This window comes from Mastigoproctus giganteus, chromosome 4, assembly GCF_048544385.1.
Source record: "Mastigoproctus giganteus isolate SK-2022 chromosome 4, ASM4854438v1, whole genome shotgun sequence".
Taxonomy (NCBI): domain Eukaryota; kingdom Metazoa; phylum Arthropoda; class Arachnida; order Uropygi; family Thelyphonidae; genus Mastigoproctus; species Mastigoproctus giganteus.
In genome coordinates this window covers 117,169,219-117,190,140 of record NC_143578.1, presented here as the reverse complement: position 1 = coordinate 117,190,140, position 20,922 = coordinate 117,169,219, and the positions used below count along the sequence as shown (strand labels likewise).

At 35.2% G+C, this 20,922-nt stretch overlaps 1 protein-coding gene across 5 annotated transcripts in view; it reads left to right on the top strand.

The window, feature by feature from the left end:
- Positions 1-20,922, top strand: part of LOC150087015 (microtubule-associated serine/threonine-protein kinase 3-like) — a 912,052-nt gene that overhangs the window by 440,169 nt on the left and 450,961 nt on the right. For all 5 annotated transcript variants that reach the window (XM_090372902.1, XM_090372903.1, XM_090372904.1 and 2 more), the window contains 2 exons: positions 4,120-4,192; positions 20,193-20,402. In XM_090372902.1, coding sequence (XP_090229028.1) covers positions 4,120-4,192; positions 20,193-20,402 — 283 coding nt within the window. The remainder of the gene's footprint in view (positions 1-4,119; positions 4,193-20,192; positions 20,403-20,922) is intronic.

The following is a 20,922-nucleotide window of genomic DNA, read 5'->3' as shown; positions in this document are numbered from 1 at the left end:
GTCACCACCAAATACGGAGGATGCGGAAAGGTCAGGGAATGACCACCACATATCTCGGAGCAATATGGCCTTAGTTGCTAATGCTCCTAAAACCAAACAACAACAACTACAACAACAACAAAAAGGATCAAATGGTGACGTGAATAATTAAAGACCTGTTAGTTTCACTTTAGTTCCGGGGGAAATAATGGAGTCACTGTTCAAAGAAGCATTGCTGGATCATCTGTATAAGACTGCAGTCATAATTCAGACAGCATAATTTTTTTAAGGGTAGTCTAGTCTGAACAAGATTTGTTAGGGAGAGTATGTTACTTCAACAGGATATAGAAAAGTTTGAAGATGGGCTGAGAGGTGACAACTGAAGTTTAACATTGACAAATGCAAATTACTGTATATGGGTCGCTGCAACCCCCTAGTGACATAGCAACTGTGTGGACACTCAGGGTAGTAGAGAATGAAGGCCTGCGGGAATAGTGCACTTCGATATGAAGTTTCAGTGCTGTGCAGATAGTCTGCTATAGCAACTCATGGTCTATATAGGCCTCATTTTAGGAAGGATGTATACTTAAAATACCTTGTAGTCAAAGGTGACTCCAAGTTGTTTTAGTTCTCTTTTTAGGGCTATTGTTTTTCCGAAATCTTTTTCAAGGGTGATATTCTTAATTTGCCTTTTAGTAGGATGGATTTAGTTTTTATACTAGAAATTGCCAGCATATGGGGTTTGTGCCACTTCTATAGAAGGTTGAGGGAATGATTTGCCTGGTGTTTCAAAGCTCTTCTGCAGTTACACTTCCCAAGGAGAACAAGGTCACCTTGTCCACTTGGCCTATGTCAGCCCTCAGGAACTCATCCAGTATCAGGTTACAAAAACAGGGACCCAGCACTGAACCTTGAATCTCTCAGGCATCCATGCTTAACATTTCACTGTATACATTGAAATCTAGTTTGTACTGTATTTTCCTATTATTGAGATAATTCTTGTTACAATTATAAAGGCTCTGTGGAATACTAGTATGGCATATTCTCCTGAGAATGCTGGGCCACCATAAGGTATCAATGCAGAAAGGACGGAGTGTTTCATATCAGGTGGCACTGAGGGTTTCACCCAACTCTGCATAGTAACTCTGTGATGAATATATGACTGTAAAGGACAGGAGGCAGTTCCCCATATTGTATTGTGATGACAAATGTTGTACAGTGGCCTGGCATTGAACCCGACCAATGCCCTGCACCCTTCCCTCACCATGAACTTCCACGTTGCATAATTTTTTACAGTTCTGTCAGCTGGATGTGGTGTGACCCGTTTGATACCATTCTTTGTACACCTTAACCAGAGTGGGCCACAAGCAACCGACAAGACGTGCATTTTCAGATATGGAAACGCTCAATGCACGAGCTACCACAATCATGTCCTTTTGAAACTATCTGATATCTTTATTATCTACCCTAACTACTACTTTATCACTTTGACTTGAACAACCAGATGCAAATTATCATTATTCTAGCATACAAAGCTGTTCGGCTTTTTATACTGCGGGCTATGCGGCATATGGAGGGACTATGATCTTAGTTAAGAAGCACATAAAATCTTAGGAAATAAATCCAGTTCACATGGCTCACAAATATAATGTTGAGCCAGTTTGATGTGACATAAGCACTGGAAAAACAATTGTGAGAATAGGAGTGTTTTATAGACTGAATGACTGTGATTGAGTTCAGCAAATGGCTGTACAGAGAAATAGTGGGCCAGTAAATCAGAATGTCTTATAATGGCAGATTTCAAGTCTCCAGATATTCACTGGGTTGGCCACTTTATACACTAGCAAGACTTTTGCAGGTTTATTGGATGACTTTTCTACACAAGCATGCTAGAGAGGCAACAAGAGAGAGCAGTACCTTGATCTGGTTATTAGGGGAATCATAATGGATTATTATAATGCATAATTCTTCATGCATTAAGAATCTGCAGATGAAAGAACCACTAATTTGCAGTGATCACAGTGTATTGCTGTAGGATTTACTTAAAGATGTAAAAACCCTTCCCTTTAACTGTTGACAGTTACATCTTTACTTAAAGATGTAACTGTCAACGGTTAAAGGGAGGGGTTTTTTTCTCTTTTGTAAAGGAAACTACAATGGTTTCAGACTTTTTTTTTTTTTTTTTTTTTTTTTTTTAAATTCTGAACAGTGGGCCCAACTGGTGATGTTACCAACAAATTCTAAATGGGAAGCATTCAGGGAAATAATCATAGAAGCTACTACACTTTTCATACCCTCTAAGAAATACTGTTCAAGATTTTGATCTTAAATAGATATCAGATGAACTGTTGAGACATGTGACAGAGAAGAAAAATGCATGGGATGCTTATAAATTATCAGGTGATACAGAAGCTTAGGGTAGATATAATCTAGTCTGCAGTCGAGTCACAAAGCAGGTTAGGTAAGCCAAGGCAGATTATGAGAAGTCTCTGGCAAAGGAAGCCAAGAAAAGCAGCAGAGCCTTCTTTATTTATATTAACAGTTGAAGGAATGGGATGAATCACATTTGTCGACTTGATGTCGATGGTTTAACTGTTGGTGAACCTGCTCAAGTTGCTGATGGGCTGAATAGGTATCTTGCATCTACAGTCGCATGTGAGAAATCCTGTTGGGTGGCAAATGCTAGAAGTTTATCAAGTTCAAACAGGGAACTGGATGATTTTCATATAACTGAGAGGAAAGTGGAAGCAAAATTGTTGGGGTTAAACTTAATGAAAAAGACACCTGGGGAATGGAATCTATCCAATCATATAAATGGACACAGCAAAGGAAGTAAGCAAACCCTGAGCTATAATTATGAGAACTTCTTTGGATTTGGGGTGGGGGTTACAGAGAAAGGCATCGAGATTGGTGAGGAAAACAAATGGGTGCTCTTATGAAGAAAGGCATCAGTTCTGCAAATTGCAGCGTCTGGAGCACCTGCGAGGTGATCTGATTGAAGAGTTTAAGCCTTTGAATGGTTTGAGCACACTCAGAACTAATGGGATTCTTCCTCTTATTCAGACTGTACACATGATAGGGCATAAATTCAAATTGATGAAGGAATGTAGAAAGTTTGCCTTTAGCCAGGGTGATTGATTGCTAGAATAAGCTGCAATCCGTTGTTGTTGAAGTGGGTAGTTTGAATGGACTCCAATACTAGACAAAGTATTGGAGGCGATTGATAGGTGAAAAGGGAATTTTTTTTTTTTTTTTTTTTTGCTGTATAAGCTTGCTTTCTTGCATCATTTGCACTATTAATACTAATATCAGTTATGAATTCTGCTCCTCCCATGAAATTCTTTTATCCTCCCCCTCCAGGCTATTTAACAACTATAATAACCCGGCCTTCAAAGCCATTTTCGTCCTCAATCTAACCGTATAGTAATTTTGTTTCTGCATATGTCAAATCACCACTGCCTGTGGTTCATGACGTCTCCAGCCACACTGGAACTGCAAACGGACATTAGCAGGTGCTGCAAGTAGTTTTATGCAGCACCAGACAAGATAGTCTTCAATTCTGTGTTTATTTGGTCCATTTCTGTTAGCATATTTTGCATTCATAATCTGGATTAAGGTTAAGTTAGCCCAATTTATGAGTGCATTTTTGCTGCTATTGTATTTCAATGATGTGTACCCATTTTTGAGTTTAGTGTGACTAACGAGTTCTGTCTTTGTCACAGATATTTGCAAATTTCTAAAGTGATTATACCTTTTTAAAATGACTGGAGTGCAAACGGACATTAGGTCATGTTTATTATTTATTAACCTGGACAAGCAGTGTCATCTGCATTTATATTCATCACCTGTAGGCAGCTGAGAAGCAGCTATTTGCATAAGGAGCCACATGGACATATTCCTTGCTTTTCTTGTTTATCATTAATACCCCAAGTGTTTCTGTTTTTCTGTGCACTGCCTGTGTATCACACAGAATTTTAAAGACTGTATTCAAATTATGCTGTATGCTCTCTGGCACAATTTGAGTTATTTAAGTTCACATATATTAAAAGAATCAAAAGATCTTAACTAAAATAGATTAATGTTTAATATTTTCAATTAATATTGAGCTTTATTATTATATTTTTTCTCACTTTGTTATAGTCCAATGCGTTCTCCTGGTATGGATAGTGATGTTGTACTCATGAATAATGTATATAAAGAAAAATTTCCTAAGGTGAGGTTGTATGCATGCATGTGTGTTTGTGTGTGCATGCATATATATATGTATATATTTATTTATTTATTTTTGTATTGAATAATTATAATTTTAGTATTGAAGTTCTCTCTCTTGATCTCGCCGATACCCATAATTCGAGCTGACACCCCTTTTTCCAAAATTTAGCAGCAATACCTGACCTACCAAAAGCCAATATTCCCCCCCCCCCCCAAGAATGCTCAGCTTCTGAACAATGGAAACTTTGATATCTCTGCATAGGCTAAATATCAAAGCAAACTAAGCTACGATATCTCAATCTGACACTGACTCAAGCCAGCAAGCACATTTGATGAATCCTAAATCGAATAACCACTCTAACTTACATTACCTCCTCTTAATGGCTGTAATCAGGACAACAGATTTTCAAGAGTATATTGGTAACTGATGAAGTCAATCTGGCCTGGATATGCTCCAATTGGAGGGAATCTACAACCACCATGAAAGCTTAGGTTTTTCTTAACCCTTTTGTATACAATGTTTATTGGTGCAAATTGAAAACCTAAGGGGTGTATTCCACTGCCTTAACAAGATAAAATCTTGAACATTATAACAGGTCTTCTTTTTCACATACCTTTTTCTCTCTTATCAAACAGTTTATGTGCAACAAAGAATTTCTAATATCCATCACTTCATCCAAAATGTAAACCTTCATTGAATCCTCAGAGAGAAAGATCCTCTTCACATTGAAAGTGAGGATATAAACAAGTTGAATAATTAAACAGCAATGCCCAACTGCATAGACCTCCTTCCAGATAAAATTTCTTAACTGTCTTCAAAACTCTAACTTACTATCAAAAAAAAAAAAGTGCAGCCATTATCAACCCACTGCCGGATGGAAGCCTCCACAACAATTCATGCTGAGGGAAATGGACCATAATCTGCCACGCTGGTCCAGTGCGGGTTGGCAGATCGACCGTATTCAGCAGTCAGGGGCTTGAACCCCACTCTACTCAAAGAGCGTGTGCTACTGCACTCCCACTCCTGCCCACTCGGCTACGGAGTGACTTTTCTTGGTTTTAGGGTGATTTTTCTTAAGTGCACAATTATTCTGTTTATGTCCAGTTTATGTGCACTACCCAAGCAAAAAATGCAATACAGTTGTGATATTGCATCTCTTCTCCAACGTGTGCTGTTATTAACCATTAGGCTTTTAATGACTGCACAGAGTAGAAGACTGTCTTCTATATTTTACAGTAAGTAAAAACTGTCAATTTTTCCTGATTGTGCCTGATAACAGAATTCAATATGGAATCCAATTATTAATTAATATTTTTTTAAAAATGAAATTCACTTGATAACAACAATGCATGTTTTAATTTTTGAAATGAGTGGCAGTGACGTCAACATCAAACATGTGTATCCCTATATATTTGGAGGGTAGTGCGCATTCTCTTAAGTATTATTTTCTAATATAGACTTGTTTTGTCTACATTTAAAATTTGGTGTGTAGGAACTTCCTTTTTCTGTAATATCATCTGCACTGTCAACCTCACTAACCACTGTATGCTTTTTCACACTAAATCTTTCAACAGATTTATTCTTAACGTATAGATACTTAGAGCCCTGCACCCTTTTTAATTCACTTATACATATCATCATGTTTTTCCAATTATGATCTTTCAACCACAAAAATTTTTCTGGCTCATCCATTACTCTACTTTTTTCTTTGTAATAATTGTAGATTAATAATTAGGTTTGTATAAGTCATTCTTTGTCCTTCATAATTGTTGGAGTGTACCATGGTCTGTACCATCGTGACTCACAAATAATAAACGGTAGTGAAAAGACTCCAAATGTCGGTCAAAATATTTAATATTAAAAATCTGTACATATAAAATATTCTCCATTACATACGTATATAATTATGTGGTACGTAACTACATTATGTATAAAAATTAAACTTAATGTCAATTAAAATCATGAATCAATTAATCCGATGGCCCTGGGCTGTCGAATTTTCGTATCTTTGGTCGATTTTGGGTTGTACTTTGACCCTCTTCCTAGTAAACTAAAAGGGGTTTTGCTTTAAAATTCTCCGCAGTGTTACCACTCAACAGTAAAGTAAATCGATCCTTCACCGCTTTGAAGTCTTGCATGCTTTTTTCTTCTTTCAATGTGAAACTTCTTTGGGCATTTGTTTCTAAAAAAATTCCTGTTTCATCTATGTTAAAAACTTGTTGAAAAGTATAACACCTCTCTTCAATAATTTTAAAAAGTTCTTTTTTTTGAAAGTTTCGCCTCCTTCTTGATCTGCACTTTCGACTTCTCCCTGAATTTTAAATCTATCGAAGCAGCCCTTACTAGCTTTAAATCGTTCCACACTTTTTTTCTTTTCTTTTTTTTTTTTTTTTTTTTAAGTGAGCTTTCTTCAGATCATCATATAGGCTAATCGCTTTTTATTTAATAATATTTAACTTAACAGAATTGTGCGTTGGATATTATCTTCAATAAAATTATTTAGAAGTCTCTCCATTTCAATTATGATGGCCGGCCTAGCATAACCAATTCAATTGCTTACAGCTGTCCTTCCCTCTGCTAAAATTAATTCTTTATTTTTTTATAATTATTCTTACAGTTGAATCTGTCAGTCCTAAATGATTGCACACTTGTCGTTGAACGGAATCGATTCGCTTCCAAACATATAATTTAATTTTCAAATTCAGTCCTTTTTCTTACCTTAACAGGCTTCATATCACATCCAGATGTTGTTGCTTTTTAACTCTTATCCACCATCATTCATCTTCTAAAATGTAACTGTGTTGCATTAATTATTATACAATGTTTGAGTAAACAGTCCGTTATCTAACACTCTACTGAGTCATCACTAGACTTCTGATAACGCAAATATTACAAGCAATATACTTGATCATTTTTTAAAATGTTGATCTCGGAACTACGTAACATGCCACCCACTGCAATTAAATTAGCATGGAAGAAAATTTCACTGAGTGTTTGAAAATTTCGTAAGTCAGCGTGGGAAACTTTTTAATGCTGGTTTGCTATTCATTTTCAAGCTATCAACTACATCAGATGAAACGTTTTCGTTAAACATGCCAAACATTTAATTAGTACGCTGGTAAAAGAGCGTATAGTGAGTTGTGACAGCGTTAGAATGAGATATGGTTTATAATATAAGAACAGTGTTATATTGAATGAGCGTAGAGCGACCCACGTTATGACGAGGGCCTGCTGTAGTTGAATAATTCATATATATCAAAACTACAAACAACTTACTTCTTCCGCTTTTTTTCTTAATTGATATGGTGTTTTATCGTATCTATTTTTTTTCCTTGTTTATAGTGTGGTTTTTCTTAAGTGCACAATTATTCTGGTCATTTTTCATTCATATTGGAAATACAAAGAGCACAACTTATATACACCTACAACTTTCTGTATATAAAACCAAATTGAATGCACAGCACAGCACATAAACATAACATAGTATCACAGACTGACCACAACAGTAATGCCACAGTTTCATGATCAAAAATAGTAAAAACTAAGAATTTCAATCTCTGTTAGAATCACATAAATGTGAATTTTATATTCTTCCAGCATGATGTTAATTTTTGCTTTAAATTGTTAATTAATTTTTAATTTGAAAAGCTAAATAGCACCATGTACTTCAAAAAATGCCATTAAAGATATGAAAAGATAACATAGAGTTTTGTTTTCCTCCTTTTTTTCAGCTGCCCGTGGACCCAAATTTTGATTGGTTGGGAAAATTTCTTTTGTATAGAAAGACTTTTTAAACATTTTTGCCCTCCCCCATTAGTTCATTATACATGCATTATTTCATATTTTGAATATTCATAAGTTGAAGACTGCTTGTACTTGATTTTGTCGGCCCATTACAGCAGTTACATAAAGGAATGGTGAGTATGTTTTAATGCAGGTGTTCAGATAATTTGATAATAATTACAAGCAAGACTTGTTTTTAATGATGGACTGATTGTGGGAAAGTTCATAGTTGAAATATTTGTGAATACTTCTTGTACTGGGTTGTGTTGGCCCATTGCATCAGTTATGTAAAAGAATATTTTACCACAGGTGTTCATTTAATTTGATATAAGTATGCTTTTCTGTGTTACTGTCTGGGAACTGTTTCTTTCAGTGACAGTGAAAAGGTTTAGGTTTATGCTCACTTTAGAAATGTTATCTCTATTTTCAAGTTGACCTGAAGTGACAAATTTTATTTGTTAACTGAAAGGCTTCACAAAGAGAGTTTAGTCTGTTATTTGATAAAAAAACTGAGACTCTGAAAGATTTTGATGCAGTGGTCTCTCATCAGGTGGTAGGTAACCTGAATTAGCTGATCTGTCCAATGATGAATAATGTGTTGAAAGTAAATGAGCAGGCAGTGTGTGTGTGTGAAAGGATAAACTTTAGTTGTAAGCAATACTTGATTGCTACAATGGGCCAGTGCCTCTCAGTGTGAGTGATTTAATATACAAGCAATTTCCATTATATTTACAACCGGAAATTTTTTTTCCATCACAGTGCTTGTCTGCTGGGAGGAAGGAATTTAGTTTCATTATATTATTCGCCTTTATACACAAGGCTGCTAATTGAGACCACCTACTCAATAAGTTTCAAACCTGGCATGATAATGCCTTGGTTGAACAGTAGATTTTCTCTTTTGGTGATCATATGCCACAAAAAAATTAATAATTTTACATCACATATCATTTAGATAGCTTGATTTATAGATAACGATGGTTTAAAAATTTACCCTAAGCCCAAGCTAATTGTAAATTATGGTAAACTATGCCAATTTTTAAGTGCACTAACGGTAATAGTCTGTACATGTTGGCACTAATGATATTAAGAATAGGAGATCTAAGGATTTAAATAACATGTGCAGAGCAGCATTGAGGAAAAGTCACAGGTTAGGATTGAAATTGAAAGTGCCTTCATTTCTTCATAGATATAGTATGAGAGAGTACACGATGAGAACTTTGTCAAACAGTTTAGTCCTGGAAAGGCTGTGCAAGGCTCGTGAGGTCGAAAATTTCTCAGAGTGTTCTATGCTTTTTAACAGGACAGACTGTTTCTACAAGGATGGGATACACACTTAAATAGAAAAGGTAAAAAAGATAATTTTTTGATTCTGTCCAGGTAGGTCAAACGCTTCTTGCCTGGCAGGATACACAGGATAATAGAAAGTAATTCTCATGCTGCTATTGTTAGATCTACTATTAGGAATTTCAAGACATTGCAATGGTCCTCATGGAACAATCAAATACATGGGCTGCATTAGGATTACTAAGAGTTAAAGAGGTGTATGTATAGTTGAATCTATACACCAATGCTAGGAGCATAGGAAATAAAGTTGATGAATTTTAAGTACTGATCAAATCATCAGACGTTGTGGGAATGTCGGAAATGTGGTGTCACTTAGATATAATGGATTAAGTATTTGAATATTAGAAGTACAGTTGTGTACAGAAAGAACATAGTTTATAGTGTTTCTTGTCAAGATACACAGGGGGTTCCCCCAGCTCCACGTAGGAACTCTGCAATAAATACATGACTCTGTAAAGGCCAGATAGTGTGGGTTAGTGAGTGTTTGTACGTTTTTTTCTGGTACTTCAAGATTAATGTTGAATTTTGTTGGTCTGTTATTCATCTGACCTCTTAGCCTAGTGACCTAATGAACACCAGTAACCCCTAGTTATCGTCCTTCGCATCAAGACGGTGGACCAGGTCAGTAGGGAGAAAGAGACTGGTGGGCCAAACCCTGGTGTTGCCTAAGCTAGCTTACCAGGGAGAGCCACAAAAAAAAAAAAAAAAAAAAAAAGTGATAGAGAGAGAAAGGGAAAGTGAAATAGTTTGAGTGTGGGATAAAAGAGGGAAGAGACAGAGGGGAGGCAACAGCTGAGGCACCTGCCTGAATGGAAGGGGTAGCAGTGTGGACCCCTGAGGGCAGTGGCCCATCCTCACCTGTGGGGGGAATTGAAAGATGTGGTGGTATCATCCACCTTATGTCCTTTCTCTCCCCATGGAAAGGGATAACCTATGGTTGAAGGTTGCCACTCAGGATGAAGTGATCCCACTGACATGTACCAGCTTGTGCCATGCCAGATAAGAAAGCAAACAGCATGGTGTCAGCAGGGATGGTCCAGAAGGGCCCAGACATCACCAGACAAGACTGATGGCCCTTTTGGCCATCAGTCTTGTCTGGTGATGTCTGGGCCCTTCTGTACCATATTTTAATTTATATATATATATATATATATATATATATATATATATATATTTTTTTTTTTTTTTTTTTTATATTAAGCATCCCTCATTCTCACTCACACCAGGGTATGTAATATAAACTAGAAAATTTTTATTAGCAAAACTCACACCATTTAAATAACTTATCCTTAATAATAGAAATAAGTAATGAAATAATTAAGTAGCAGTTTAAATTAATTAAACATACAAGCATACATTATGTGTCATGCAGCTTAGTATATCTGTTCAGCTGCATGCAACCCTGGCTGTATGTCAAGCCCAGTTCCATAGTCAGTTCAAAGGGAGTCGTATCTTAGTTTGTTAGCAGAGATCCTATTTTAGTTATTAAAATGCTCCTTTGGATGTCATACGTTGGGCAGTCATAGAGTATATGTGCTCAGTCCTCAACCACCCAGACGATCATCTGGGTGGTGGTATCCAATGAAAATAAATAACAGTAGTCTTCTCTACTAGAGAAGCGTTATTTATTCGAAGTAGTGCAATACCAGCTATCTCGTTGTGAAGGCACCCACAATATGAGATACAATGAAAACGATGCCTTTACACTGCATGCGTAGTTCAAATTTATGGGTAAACTATGGTGTATCTACACCAATATTACATAATTCAAGGGAGAGTATTACAAGAAGGAGAAATCCATAGAAGATTCAAGATGATTACAATTAAGATAAGATCTCTAGTCTACAATTAAATTGATCAGCCCTCTTATAAGAACAAGGGTTTTTTTTTTAATCCCCAGTCAGCTTTACTGATTCTGATATCATGGCTGCATAGTTTCTTACTTTTTTTTGAGATGTATGTCAGATGAGAGTAGAATTATAGCTTGCTATTAAATATTATCCCTAGGTATTTTAGTTCTTCTACCAGTTTAATAGTGGCATTATTGACTTTGAATTGGGGTCTCCTGTTTTTTAATGTGCCTTTGAACAATATGGATTTTGTATTCTCACTGCTCTTCTTGGACTAATGTTGTTAACATAGACCTTCAGGGTTTTATGCTGGGTCCATTGTTAAAATGTAAAATTTAAAAAAAAATAAAACATAGGATGGAAATAGTTATCCACCTGGGATAACTATTTACATATAAATTGGCGGTTATGCTGTAGAAAGGTTATACCAGTCCTTGTCCAGTGGATAACATTACTAATATAGTAATAAAATTTAGTTTAAAGTGTATTAAAATGTATAGATATAATTTATTCATATACATAATATTTTAATACCTACAAAATGGGAACACGTATTCCTAAATAAATAGTTCAATTAATTAATCAATTATAATTATGATTACCCCCAGACATGCAAATTAAATTTGGCACCTGGGCTGATTTAGGTCCTTTCTTATACTAACCACCATCTATAATGATTGCAGGTAAATACCTTTGTACTTTATACCGATGCATACCCATTGGGATTTGGGTCCCAATCCCAGTTTGCTGTTAATACTAATCTAAAATTAAACTATCAGATATTTTATAATTAAGCTACCTAAAACTAAATATGATAATGAAGGTAGTAATGAAGTTAGTAAAGCTGTTATTGGGACTAAGAAATGGTCATGAGACATTCATTTATGGCCATCTGTCTGCTCAAAGACTCTGAGGAAGTAGTGGAGAGAGATGGCCATGTGAATAAAAGTAATTTTTCCTAATATCCCCTTTTTCCCTCCTCCTCCTTTTCTAACTTTATTCTTTAATAATTTTGTTATTTCATCTAACTTTTATAATCATTTAAAAAATTACTTTTTACATTATTTCATTTTAATTTTTCAAAATAGATCAATAGGTGAACCAACAACTGCTAGCACATCAATTCTAGACGGTCTGTTAGGCATTAATGCCTGAAATGCCTCCCACCCAAAAAAAAAACCCACTGCAAACGCAAACCCAGAAATTAAATAGAATCATGCCTTAATAGTATTAATTTGCATATAGTGTTTAATTGATTATTCCAGGGCCATGCCAAGCCATTTTAGTACCTGAGGCAAGAATTCAAAATTGCGCCCTATGTTAATGGTGGCAACGTTGGCAATTATTTTCTTTTGGCACCCCTTTCAGCTTTTAAACTAAGCTAAGAGCCTCGTTCGCCTCGCCCTTGGCATGGATCTGGATTATTCCTACGTTACACCTGAAAGTTTATTCTTTATAGAGTATAAAACTTAAAATTAGCAATTAAACACACACAAACGGACCTCTAAATAACAAAATCGATTGTTCGCTTGAAAAAAATTCGTTAAACAGAAATTTCATTATAAAAAATATGACCTGTTCAACAATGAAAAATAATTCAACATTTGTAAAAGATGGGAAATAAATCAAAATAAGTGGGAATGAATAAATTTTCTAACATTTTAAAATAATTAATTTATTAATACATACATATTACGAAATGACTACTAACATGATACAGTGCATAATATATTAGTACACTTTTAAGAATTATTTCGTAAAATATTTGGTTATTTTGTGTGGTACACTAGATTTTACTGTACATTATTCATAAAAATGTTTGCATTTTGTTAAACACTCAGATATATTTTCTAGCATATTTTTTTCACACTGAAGGCCTTGGTGCAAAGTTTCAAATGCTGCCAATATTGCTCATGTTTGTAACCTATTTAATATTGCTCTCGTATTCATCCAGCTCATTGTCGATATCGTCACTAGTTCTTTGAATACTCTCTAAAATGTTGGAATCACTCGGATATTCAGCTACTGTGACATCATTATAAATTCCTAAAATTTTACCAAGAATGATTTCTCCACTGATCAAACCACTCCATTGGTCTTCTCAAGATTGCTCAATTTCTTGCATCGCTTTTAATTGGTGTTTTAGCAAAACTTCCTTTTGCATAACAGTTGTTAATCGTTGTTGCCATAACATCTTGATTCCACACTTTCTCCAACTCTAATATGCACATCTGCATATCTATAACAGAATCAATAGGTTGGTTGTTTTCTGATCTCAGTATAATTTCTTCAGTATGTGCCTTTGGTAGTTTATTTTCAATTTCTTAATAATGCCTTGGTCCATTGGCTGTAGTTTAGATGATGTATTCGGAGGAAAGAAAACAAGCTTCACACTTGTTAATTTTGTAATTAACAAGTCAAGGTGTGCAGGGCAGTTGTCGACATTAAAATCCACTGTTCAAAAATTTCACTTGTCCCAGATGTTTTGTTGTAATCTGATTGAGGTGCTTAAGACCTTGATTGGGTTTATTAAACTCAGTGCTGACGGAATCCTTCCTCTTGCTTAGAGTACATACATGAGGAGGCATAAATTCAAATTGAGGAAGGGTTAACTATGTACATGAAGGGTTAACCTTTCAAGTGACTTTTGTTTCTCAAAGATTTTACTAATGCAGAAGAAAGCAATGCTTCTTAGAGATAATTAAATTTAAGCTTGGTAGCTCTCTCTCTCTCTCTCTCTCTCTCTCTCTCTCTCTCTCTCTCTCTCTCTCTCTCTGAGTAGCAAGAAGAAACTATTCAAGAGATTAATGAAAACCAGGTGTTCTAGCCAAAGGTTAGTAAGTGTACGATGTGACTAGTTATAGTCCTTGGGCCGATGTCAGAAGAAATGGAGCACTATCAGAAGTCATTAGCAATTAGCAAAGGTACATGATGCAAGAAAGCAAGCATCAGGCAAAAAAAAAAAAAAAAAAAAACCCTTATTTCACCCATCCACTCGCTTCAAATGTTTGCTAGCTCTGCCTTGAATATATTTAAGCTATCAACTTCTACAACAACAACAGATGGAAGTTTGTTCCAGCAATCAACCACCCGCTGGCTAAAGGCAAACTTCCGCACATCTATCCTACAATTGTCTTTCCTCAATTTGAATTTATGCCCTCTCGGGCAATTATTCTGAGCAAGAGGAAGAATCCCATCAGCATTGAGCATGCTCAAACCATTCAAGGCTTTATACACCTCAATCAGACAACTTTGCAGGTGCCTAGTCTCTAGACAGTGTAATTTGTAAAACTTAAGCCTTTCTTCATAAGAGCAACCCTTTGTTCCATTCTTCAATCTTTTTACCCTTCTCTGTACTTATTCCAACTGCTCTACATCCTTCTTAAAATGAGTCCTCCAGACCTGTATACAGTACTCAAGGTGTGGCCTGACCATTGCCTTATGAGGATATGAACAATTCATAACAGTACAAGAGTTGACCTGTTAACCTTGCATTATTCGGCCTTTATTAAACAAGCTCTGCTCTTTCTATGTGAATCTTTCCAGATACTAGATGTCCAATGTTCATAGGCATCATCCTTACTTTGGTAATGAACAATAAATTTATGAATCATTTATAAGATCTATAAAATTATAATTAACTGTTAAACCTATAGAAAATCTCTACACGAGTAACATATCTCTTATAATGAATAAAACTTAAAATAAAAGGAAGCAGAAATGAAGGATACCTAAAGTGGGGGGGAATATATATATATATACACCCACACACACACACAAGTAACCTTCGTATAACACGGTAATTAGGTTCCTATAAAATGTCATGTTATACGGGACTAAGAAAGGAGGGGTTACATTCCAAAAACTAACAAAAATACACTATTTCGTTAACAAAATGATAAAAAAAACTAACAAAAATGCACTTTCATTAATAAAAATACACCATTCTAGATTTCGTGTATCTTCTGCTCTCTTTAAGAAATCAGTAATCTGGTTTTGTTTGCTTTTGCTTGATAAATCTTTGTGAATTTCATTGTATGGAACTAATCATTTTTGAATCTCCGTTTTGAACTTTGATCTCCTTTCATTCAAGAATCTGCATTCAAAAAATAAGGTTCTAATTGCTTGGCTAACCTTTTATGCCTTCCCCTATACCTTTCAGTGTAAAATTTGGAAGTTTATAATTTTCATCTGCACTGTCAATCTTCTGAATCGATTTGGTTTTATCTCTGATGCCATTTCCACCAAATCCGCTTCGCCAGCCTCTTTTTCTACCAGTAATTCTTGAACGTCTTCAGTAATCGTATCCTTTTTATTTTTTTTTAGGAGCATCGGCGACTAAGGCCATATTGCTCTGCGTATATTGTCTATAAATTACATGTGTGTGTTCTGAGGTCGATTTTCTGTTTTGATGGGCAAAAAACAAGTTTTCAGGAGGAAAAAACCATGCTACCCTCACCCGACTAACTCAGCCACTTTCTGAAAAGACCTATAAAAATTACCTCCTTCCAATCATTGACTGGATTTGAACGAAGGTCTTTTCCACCTGGTGTGGGGAGGAGGGCAATTCTGTCAACTGTGCTACCCATGAGAGCTTCAGTAGTCATATCATCAAAACATTCCCCTCCTATCGACGTAGCAAGTTCTATTATCGCACCGATTCCGTTTCCTGCCAATTTGATCGCATTTCCTGAATGAACTGAATCTGTCCATACGTTTTTCCACACACATTTAACGTTAACAGTTTTACTTCTTTCAGCGATAAAGCTAAAATTCTGATACAGTCCGCAATTGAGAAGTATTTCCATGCCTCCATTACTTCAATAGATTTGGAATCAATTTTTTTCCAAAATCCATTCTAACGATTTTTCTGATGTAATAGATATAATGCCTTGATCTAATGGCTGAATGAAAGAAGTTGTATTAACCTAGTACAACTGTGGTGGTAAGAACAAAATTTCGACTTTTGGATGGCCTAGTGTTGCTATGCAATAGTAATAAAACTTTGAAATTTGGATTTTTCCACAAGTTCAGTAGCACAGAACATAACACGGGGATTGCCCAACAAAATAAAATACAGGGATTTCTTTTTTTTTTTTTTTTTTTTTTGACTAGCGAGGCAACAGCGTGGATTCAAAAAGAGTGAAAATGTTGAAAAATTACATCCAACCTAATTGCCCACACAAAAGCTCAAAAATATGCAATCCCCGCACAACATGGTATATAAGTACCATGTTGTGTGGGGATTGCCACAATTTATCAATTGTGTTAGAGCAAAATTGTGTTGTAGAAGTACCGTGTTATACAGTGGTTGCTTATATATATATATATACTGTAACTTTATGTACAATTGCAGACCAAAGTGCAATAGCCAACAACATTTGGTAAAACATCTGCAAAAATGTCCTTCTGAGAGTTTTTGATGATAAAGCAAAAACGTGAAACACAAAACTATCCTCTAATTGTTTTGAGGTCTATAATCAGGTCTATAAACACAATTTTGAGGTCTATAAACACAAATTCTCTTGTGTTTTTTAACTCCATTCAAAAGAGAGCAGCTACATTAATTAATGACCTGTCTCTACACTCCCTGTCTCATAGACATTCCAATTTTGCTGCATGCATTTTTTGTAGATACTTCCATGGGCACTGTTCTTCTGAATTGGCTTCCATTATCCTTCCCCCCTCTCTCTTCCAAACCCATTCTTTTCCACAACCAGCCAACATTCATTTACTGTTCAACTTCAAACTCACAGAGCAACTTTTCTTCTTCCTCATTTATTCCTTCAACTTCCATTTTTATGGAACAACTTCCCTTCACACATTTCCTGAAAATTACAATCCTCAGAAATTCAAATCTGATGTCAACAAGTATCTTTTAATCTTGTCAACCATCAACTTTCGCATGGTAGTGGACAGGTTAATGCTTTTGCATCATTTTTGTACATAGTGAACTACCGAAGTAGATAAATTAATATTGCTTTAATTATATCTCATATTGTGAAAACCTGCACAATGAGTTACCATGATATTGCACTACCTCGAATAAGTAACGCTTCACCAATGGCGAAGACTAATGTTACTTATTCTAGACACCCAGAGAGCACTATTTCAAGGCACTTTGGACTTTCCTTGATGGGTTGGTAGGTACCCTTGTGTTGCAATAGTGACAACTGAATTATGAAGTACAACTCCACAAAATCAGAGGTGCCTAATGGTATGCAATAGTATAGATTAAGGCATTTTATGGGTAAAGCCTCAAGCTACGTGTAGTTTCGCTGGCAAACAGGTTAGTGCTCCCGCATCATTTTATACAATTTATCTACCGAAGTAGAAAAAATTGGTATCATTTTAAAACAATGCCAATTTAGTTTTTATCTAGTGGACTGCCTTGCATCTTTCCTGGGAAAATGTTTAAAGCTAACTTCAAAATTCCTGGAATTTTGGCTGTCGACATGATGGCATTTATAATCTGAAAAGGTGCATTTCATACTACATTACAGCAGTGATTTGGGGATTGTTGGATGTTTTTCCTCCGAAAATGTATTATGCTTTTGGCCATTTCAACCCTCTGTTATATAAAGTAGTGGTATCTACAAATTTCCCACAGATCCTTGCAGGATCTTCTCAAGCTTCTAGATTCCATTCAGAAGAGGACAGTTAGATTAATTAATGACACATCTCTAACAGAGTCTCTCTCCACTGCCTGTCTCATAGATGCACTGTTTCTGCTACATGCTTTTTCTACAGATACTTCCATATTCTGGCACTGTTCTTCTGAATTGGCTTCTATAATTCCTGCTCTCTCATTCAAAGTAGTCTGAATACATCCCACCACCAGCCAACATCCATTTACTGTCCAACTGCAAACCTCACAGAACCAACTTTTCATCTTCCTTGTTTATTCATTCAACTGCCGTTTTCTGGAACAACCTTCCTTCATATGTATTTTCTGAAAATTACAGTGTAACAGAAGTTCAAGTCTAATGTCAACAAATATCTCTTACATCTTCTCAACCTCCAGCCCATGCATCGTACTAAGTACTATAGGCTCTAATACCTCTCGTGTTTGGGGTTTTCATTAAAAAAAAACGAAATTTTAGTATACAAGTCTATTGTGCAGTAGGGTCTCAAAGTATATGAGTGTTAGGTTTTTGGTAGCCCCCCAACACTTAAGTGAGAATTTGCATAAACTGGAATTTCCTCTTATATAAACCTCTTGTATTATGGTAAACTTAGGTTTTACCTTAATAAAAATTTTTTCATTTGAGGAACCACCACCAACGCACATAAACCATGTATATGTATATAAAAAACCTCTTACTCGTATAAACCTTATATGTGCATATATAACTTTATTTGTAAATTGAATGTGTTTAAATTTTAAATAAGGTACAATCAGGTGAGTCCAACGGTATAAAGGATTCACCATAGGGGATACCATCTTTGGGATAAAGACATGCATTAACTTCTAGTTCAAGTTTAGATTTCGTAATTGTCCGAACACAAAGCTGATTACTGCACACCCGCTAAGACATTTGAGTTTCCCATTCTCTTTCATTCTTCATTGACTGCCATCAAGAAACAAACAAGCTGCAACTGAGTCACAATTATAAGTTTGAATTGGCGAATCCGCTGTGTATGAGCGGTATTGTGTACTCTGATTTTCCATACTTTGAGATCCTACTGAACAGTATAATATATTAGTGTACAAACTTATATGTATTTACTTTGCATTTTAGTATAAGGGAATGGGAAATAAATTTCCACTTTTAATCCTTAAAATTATTTAAAAAACCAGTGATTTGTTTTATTTCGCATTTGTCCAATCTTAGATAGAAATGATTGGACTTTCTCAAGACAAACAGAAGAAATGCAATTTTTGTGATAAGATTTTGCAACAGGCAGATTCCACTTGTGCTTATTTTTGTTTTAGCAGTTTTCTCAACCATTGTTGATATGCAAATACATATTTCCTAAGAATGAGAACTGTTAGATTCTTTATACACTTTTTAGACTAGATATAGGAGAGCAGTTTTTATTACTCTTTTTAACATTTATGCTTAAACTTCGAATTAGCATTAGCATATGATGCAAGAAAGCAAGCTTATATAGCATCGGCCAAATAAAAAAACTCCATTCCACCATCCATTCACTCCAAATATTTGTCTAGTTCTGCCTTGAACTTATTTAAGTTGTTGACCAAAAAAAAAAAAAAAAAAAATTTTTTTTTTCAACTATAGAATAAAAGTTCTTAATAAAATGTTCATGCTCTACAGCTTTATGATTCATTTTATTATTTTTTTATTCATAATTAATAAACTGCCTCTTTAATAATGGTAGATACAGATATTTACTGTGGGTTCATCATACTCAACCATAAATATAAAGATCACTTTTCATGAAGTATGATTTCTATATATGTGTGAAGTGCTTTCTAGATTACGGATTTAGCATACCCACCTCACTCATAGTTACCTGCTCACACGGGATGATCCTCTTTTATGCAGTAACTGTCAAACTCAACTCACATTATGACACTTTATACTAGAATGCCCATTATACGTGAAGGAACGAACAATAGCTTTCTCTTCACATCTCTGTTCCTCTAACCAACTTACTTTACAGCAAATTCTCGGAGACCGACCAGATGTAAATGACCTTTATACCTTCCTGAAAATGCTAAACAAATGCCATCTGAACTGAACCTGCTGTTTAATATATCAAACCTGTTCCAATGAATATTGTTATAGGTGTATTATGGACTTAGTAGCCCTTGCACCAACAAATCAAAATGAACAATAACAATGTGTGAAGTGTGTAATAAAATTCAGCAATTATGATTTTCAATAACTGAATATGAGATAACTGTACTGTGAAATCTAAACCTTTAAAAAAAATTACTACCTTGTGTTTGTATTTTGGTATTGGAAATTTGTTTGGGCTGTGCATTTTATATATATATTTAAACCCATTTTTTGATGTTAGAATAAATATAGCTACATCTGCATTTTTTTTTTCAGGCTACTCGACAAATGGAGGATAAACTTGAGCATTTCATTGGTGAACATGGTGAACTTAACCCTTCATTAACATCTGATGCCGTAGCTCGGTTTGCTCATCATCAAGTAGTGCAAATGGCTCGAGACTGTCTGCTTCAATCTCAAAAGCAGCTTATTACTTCTCATTACTTTTATGAAATGTCAGAAAATCTTGAAAAGCTCCTTGTAGAAGTAAGTTAAAATTGATTAATTAAGTACAGTAGACTCTTGATTTTCAAGGATAATAGATGGTAAAAAAAAAATTCCTGGATCATCAATTTCCCAGTTAATCCAAAAATACAGTGTCTCCGACATATGCAAGAGAATATGTTCCATGACTTCTTATGCGAGTCGAGTTTTGCATAACTCTGGAATGACTAATAAAATATTGCCTCTATCCCTGATATGCCAAAATTACAAAAACTGCGTAATATCCTCAAAAGAATGAAGAAAAATAGTTATATATTTTTAATTAGTTCAATTAAAAACTTTATTCTGGGGACAGCTGTGAAGTAGCCAGAGTGGTACATAGAAAAGAAAACAAAATGAAGAAAAAAAACGCATGTTATTGTACTGTAAAACCTGATATGTATTTCCTAGCCCTGGTTATTATAGTTGACTTCATTGGTGCCAATCTCTTCACTGCTTCTCGTATTCTGTCTTTCTCCTTTATTGTGTTCACCATTGCACTGACAAATCTGAATTCCTAGCA